At 41.2% G+C, this 6,594-nt stretch overlaps 1 protein-coding gene across 1 annotated transcript; it reads right to left on the bottom strand.

Moving 5' to 3' along the window:
* Positions 1 to 4,452: 4,452 nt before the first annotated feature.
* Positions 4,453 to 5,084, bottom strand: LOC125087999 (tetraspanin-5-like). Its single transcript, XM_047708891.1, is given in 2 exon segments — positions 4,453 to 4,772; positions 4,775 to 5,084. Coding segments are annotated over 2 exon segments (630 nt in total).
* Between the last annotated feature and the right edge of the window lie 1,510 nt (positions 5,085 to 6,594).

The raw sequence follows: 6,594 nt of genomic DNA, 5'->3' as shown, positions 1-6,594 counted from the left end.
TTGAGTTGAAAGTTGCCTTTTTCTGTTGCCTATTATTATTGTTGTTGTTATTCTTTTCATTCTAATGAATTCGATAAAAAATACCTAGTAAGTGGTAACCATATATTGGCACACAGTAGACACTCAAAAAGAGTTAACTAATTGATATATGGTCTCATGAATCCAATAGAAGAGGTGAGACAGATGACCAAACAGATAAAATATGAGACAGTATATCATGTCTACACTGGAGATATGCAAAATGTTAATGGGACTCCAAGCAGTAGAGATTTTATGTTATTGGGGGAGGGGAACATATGGGAAAGAAGAATGAAATCTACTTTCAAGGTGGATTTGACACAGGCTTCAGCATTTAGGTAGAATTCTAGCAGGTCAGTGTGGGACATAAGTAAGAAAAAGATTGTAAGTGAAAGATAGGATGCAGTTCCAATAGGAGAAGGAGGAGGTAAGACTGAAAAGGCAGACTAGAAGCCTGTATTAGTTGGTTTGGGCTGCCATAACAAAATACCACAGATGGAGCAACTTAAGCAAGAACTTATTTTTTAACAGTTCTAGACTCTAGAAATCCAAGATCAAGGTCACCATTAGGGTTGGTTTCTAGTGAGACCTCTCTTCCTGGTTTGTTGATGGCCACCTCCCTGCTGTGTCCTCATGTACATGTGGAGAGGGAGAAAGCTCTGGTGGTTCTATCTCTTCTTATAAGGGTACTTGACCTATAGTATTCAGGCCCCAACCTTATAATACCATTTAACCTCAATTACCTCCTTTAAGGCTTTATTTCTAAATACAGCCACATGGGCTTAGGGCTTCAACATAGGGATTTTGAAGGTAGACAGTTCAGTCCATAACAGTTCCCAAAGTGGATAATTGTCAATGTAGACTGTGAATTAGGACTTAATTCAGTTAGAATTAGGGAGCCATTGACATAAAAACCTGGGTTAGAACAGTGACATGTAAAGCTTTGTATACCTTCTTAATTGCTTTCCTCTAGGTCTGGGGCTAAACATGACATAGCCTGTTGTTAAATTCACAAGTAGTGATCATACAAATATCCTTAGAGTTTCATTTGATACTAAGGAGTAAATGAATCCTAAAGAAATCTTCACTGTACTTATAAAATATCAATATAAATAAACCAAAATTAATTAAACTCAGACACTCTTTCCAGTTAAAACATTCAGTACTGTTAGATTTTTCCGAGTATAAATCTGAACTGTAGCTCTACATGTCTGTACAGAATCAGCCTCTCTAAAATACTTGATGCCAAATAATCCATGTGAAGTAGAGATATGTTTTGTTTTATAATTACTATGAAAATGTGGGTATCAATTAAAAAAATCACAGAGTTTCTGTCTTTGCTGGCGGAATATAATTTTAGTTGTTTCTTTTACTGCTTTATGAATTATTAAAAGCTTTTGTCATTTCATTCATGTTTGGCTAAGAAAATTAGGCATGATTTATGGAGACTTAAAATAAGGCAATGTGAAGTAGAAAGCTAAAAGCACAATCTCATTAATTCACAACTTAAAAATTCTGCCACCAAAAGGGGAAAATATTTTGGGATTTCTTTCTCATAATTTTCAATATTGTCTACATAATCTGAACTCATCACATAATTAAATATTCTCTGGTTTTATTTTTGTCAACTCAGTGCTTATGCTTCTTAACTCTTTTCAATTGGGTATGTTTTCCTGTCTGTTAGAATAGACAATTATTAAAACAGGTTTTAGTCTGTTTTGTTACAATTTATTAAAGAAGATGCCAAAATAATTCATACTAGCCATAAGTTAAGAAAAAAACTAAAAATAATGTTTCTTGAGTTTGTAATTTCATACTAAATGTTGAGATGTAGTAAGTTATTTTGTCATGTGTGATAAGAACACATCAGATTTCTGTGTAAAACATGGCAGTGCAAGAGTCATTTGACCGTCAGGTAAGCGAACAACATAATGCTTGCTAACCTTGGTTGATCACTTTTGGTTGACTTCCAAAAGTCAATATCACATTTAGTAGAAAGGACATCTCATTTGAATAAAAATGTGAAAATTTTCACAGGGGGTGTGAAAATATATAGTTGTAGCATCTTTTTTTTTTTTTTTGAAGATGAACCAGTTTATTAATGACAGCCTTAATTACAACCACTCTCAGGTGTAAAAAATAAAGGGTAATTAATTGAAATTTAGAACTCACTTGGACTTGCCAATTAGCCTTTCACTGGATGTGCCAAAGGGAGGGCATCTTGCCTGATTCTGAATCAACTGGTCGGATGGAGTTCACTGGAGAATGAGGTAATAAAAAGAGACAAGAGTGCCAACCTCAGGGCTCAAGTCTTCTCCAGGTTGTAATGACACTACAGAATGACAACTGCATGTGGGCAGAGATGATACAGAGTTATCTTACAGCCGGGATATGGAATGAACATCTCCAACTGTACAGAGACACAAAACACACATGCAGTCATACACACACCCACACTCCGGAGACAATTTTCAAAGAATCTTTGTCCTTCCTCTGAGCAGATTAACACATTCATCAGCCGCTGTGATGCAACATGGGGCTAAAACAGAAAATCTTGCTAAGTTTCCATAAAGCCTGCTCACTGGATGCCTAGTTTTGTGTTGGCAAGTGGGTCATCACTGCAAAAGACACCTGTGGTTTTCCCAGCATTCCACAGGCTATGATCTGCTCCCCAGGAGAGGGACCTCCTGGCAGAAACCAGCTGGGTTCAAATCAGAGGGCAAAATTCATCCCTCCCCAGGCTGGTGGGGACAGGTGAGTGGCAGCACCTGAAAGTGGTTTCCCACTTTGGGTCACAGAACGCTTGTCCCATCGATGCACTGCCTTCCATAGTATTTGTGCTTTGTTACCATCCTGATGGTTAGTCTGCACTATGAGAACAGAAGGAGATCTGGCCATGCACTGTTTCTTTTAATAAAAGCAAACTGAAACCAGAATAAGAACCAAAAAAATTAGGATATTTCTGATTGTGTCAACACTGTTTCAGAATTAGGTGCGACTCCATTCAAAGAGAAGAGGGGAGGGGCTGCAGATGGGGCCCCAAAGTGATAGGGCAAAGGGATCATGGAGTCCACAGAAACACTTGCAATAGCCCAGCCGGCGGGACCCTCCCTGGCCACGGAGGACATGCCACACTGCTCAGGGTGGTGAACTTATGAAATAAATGCTGACCAAAAAACATGTATAAATGTTTGTAGGAAAGATGGCAGGAAAAGGAGCTGGTAGAGTCATATTCACAGATCATGCAGGGAGAGTACACCAAAAAAAATTAATATTTGAGCTGAGTAAGAAAATGCTTTAAGAGAAACTCTATTCTATGGGGCGCCTGGGTGGCTCAGTGGGTTAAGCCGCTGCCTTCGGCTCAGGTCATGATCTCGGAGTCCTGGGATCGAGTCCCGCATCGGGCTCTCTGCTCAGCAGGGAGCCTGCTTCCTCCTGTCTCTCTGCCTGCCTCTCTGCCTGCCTCTCTGCCTACCTGTGATCTCTGTCTGTCAAATAAATAAATAAAATCTTTAAAAAAAAAAAAAAAGAGAAACTCTATTCTAGCTCCCACTTTTGGGAGGCAAAAACAAAAACACATGAAAAAGGCAGAACAAAACCCAGAATATTCCAGTTTCCAAAGAATCCAAGAACTAATTTGGTGGGCTGGAGTGAGGGGTATTAGTTAATGCCTCTCCATTAACCTCATTTTTTCCTTGAATTTCATGGAAAATACAGCTCAGGCCTACTGACAACAACAATCTGTCCTGTTAAAATTCAGCATCATTAAGTGTTCCAAAGCCCTTACTCCATACACATGAAACACATAAGTCCCCTTAAAAGAGACACTCCAGAAGGGACCAGGTGTGCCCACCCACATGACTTGTTGAATGTGATCACAACATCTGAACCAAAGACCAGCTGTTTTCTTCTTGGGATGATAGTTTTTGGGATGCCAAAAAACAAAACAAACAAACTGGAAAAAAAATAAACCTGAAAAACCAAAAAACAAACCAAAACAAAAAACCCCACAGCCCTCCCAGGTTAGGGGTTGAGTTTTAGAAAAGATGCACTTCTTTAGGCCATGGACCAGAAAGTCCCTTCCAGGTCTGACGAAGAGCAAAACCCGCCTGTCCCAGCCCTCTGATCACTGAAGGAATGAACAAGACTGTGTGTTCCACAAATTCTAGTACAGCTGGGTCCCTCACCCTCCGGTTTTTTGTTTGTTTGTTTGTTTGGTAAGTATCCAACCATCTATAAATTCGTGGATGCAGCAGAGATGCACGGCGCAATGACTTTCATACTGGTTGTCTTTTTAATTTCATCAGTGAGAAGCATTTCCCAGTTGTAACTGCCCAAATCCAAGTTCTCAGCAGTTCCATCCCGTGGGATTGCGATGTGGATATGGCTGGGACACTGGGTCCGTCCAGTGTCATACAGCAGTGAGGCAGGGCTCTACCAGCTGGCCCTGACAACTTTGATATCACTAACCAAATTCAGAGCCAGGCAGATCCCCAAAATCTGTAGCAATGCAATGTCTATGAAAATACCAGCCACCATGGTTAAATTGTCCTGCAACCACTTCTCAAACTGGAGCACACAGCCTTTTGTGTAGATTACAATCTGCTGGTCAACTTCTGTTTTTTGCCTGGCATCACAGCCACACTGAGTGTTGATGACATCTGCGGGGTCTTTGGTGTAGCTGGAGAATGGCATGCCGCATCGCTCAGGACTTGCGTAGGAATCTGTGCAATTGAAGCAAATATTTAGGTTCAATCATCAGCTCCAAAAGCCTCACAGCACTGCCAGAACTTCAACAGGAAAGTGTTTTCCCGTATCGCTCCAATGCACCCTGCGAATCCCAAAATGAACATCACTCCTCCCACCAGGAAGAAGAGCCAGACTGGGTCAAAGCCTCCGAGATCGGTGGAGGACGAGATATTAGACAGAACTCCTTTTTCATTCCACGTCCACAGTCCAATTCCAAGAAATGCTATTCCCAAGAACCAAAATATGACATTGAAGCCAAATATGAAGTATTTGATGCAACAACTGACTTCAAGACAGTTGTAGTGCTTCCCGGACATCCATCCTCTGGGTTTATAAAGACACTTGCCCGGGACGCCTGAGTTTGGAGCTCGGGAGCATCCTTGCTCAGAGTAGCCTGGAGGGAAGCAGGGGATCTTGGATGTAGCTCTGGGCGGCGCCGCGGCGGCCAGGGCTGAGAGCCGCGCGGGGACCCACCGGTGGAGAGCAGCTCCCCCACCTCCAGCCCCCTGCGCGTCCAGGCCGCCGAAGCCGGGGTGGCTGTGAGCTGGCAAAGAAGCCGTGCACTGCAAGCCCCCAGCCTCGCCGAAGCTGGCTCCGAGCCCAAAGCGAGAGCCCACGTCCGCCCGTCGGAGATAGGTCCCTCCGTTGGCCTCTGAGCTTCGGGAAAACGCGGCTGCGACAGATGCTGCTGAAGACGCTATTCCCTCGCCCACCCCCTGGCTCGCGCGCGCGCCTATAGTTGTAGCATCTCGTAATCTGACCAGTAGCAAACAAAAACAATTGGTGAGCAGGCATGTATTAAAAATTTAGGGAAGGTTATATATATATTTTTAAAGTTAAGCCATCTCTTTATGTTCTTTGTTTTTCTACCTTTAATTTGCTTACATAGCAAGGAAAAGCTGCTGCAGATTCTTTATTAGGTAGAACAGAACCTCTTATATGGGAATATAAGTTTGCCCAGACTGAACTGTATTGAGTGATGAGAATTTGCCTAGAGTCCTGAGAAGTAACTTGATTTTTGTTTTGTTTTGTTTTGTTTTGTGTTCTAGCCTTAATGTGGAGAGTGGCGGGGCGGGGGGTGGGGGATGATTCATAGGGAGAAGAGGGAAGGCACAGAAACTGAGTAGGGAAATACTGATAAACCAGCCAGCTGAAGACAAAGTAGAAGGGATCAGGCACTGTTTTGCCATTTCAGTCACTGTGACCAGTAACCTCATCTGACTGCAATTTTCTGCTCTTTTCTTCTTTATCTCAAACTTGCAAATGAGAAAACTAAGGCTCAGAGAAGCTAAGTGATTATATTAAGGTCATTAAGCTTCCCGGTGGTAGAAATGTGTTTTTCATTATATTTTGCTAAGCAATATGTAATCTTACATTATAGTGAACATATGACCAAAAAAATTATTTTTGTGAAAAAGACAATTCTATCATGGGATATTTTCACTCTTAAAAATGTATCACTTATTTTGCTATGTGATTTTAGAACCTCCATTTTCCCTGAGTATATATGTAGGTTCTTTATATAGTTTATAAAGCCTTCTATGTCTACATCATTCCTGTTGAACTCCACAATAAACCTGATAGGCAGACAGAGCATCTCTTAATCTGATAAAACACCATCTCCGAGAGTTCAAGTGACTTGCCCAAGATAATACTGCAAATATCTGAAATAGGCAAATTCAAAAACTGTTTTCAGAATCAAGCATCAGATGGTATTCTACTATATATCTTAATATTTTCATTGGATAATATATTAAAGTTCTCTAAAGTATATACTAAAGTTCTCTTCTGATATTTACCTTTGGAAAAATCTGATGTTTCCACATA

The sequence above is a fragment of the Lutra lutra genome, chromosome 16 (assembly GCF_902655055.1).
Source record: "Lutra lutra chromosome 16, mLutLut1.2, whole genome shotgun sequence".
NCBI lineage: Eukaryota > Metazoa > Chordata > Mammalia > Carnivora > Mustelidae > Lutra > Lutra lutra.
Note: the sequence above shows the minus strand (reverse complement) of the source record. Positions and strands in the feature narration are given on the sequence as shown.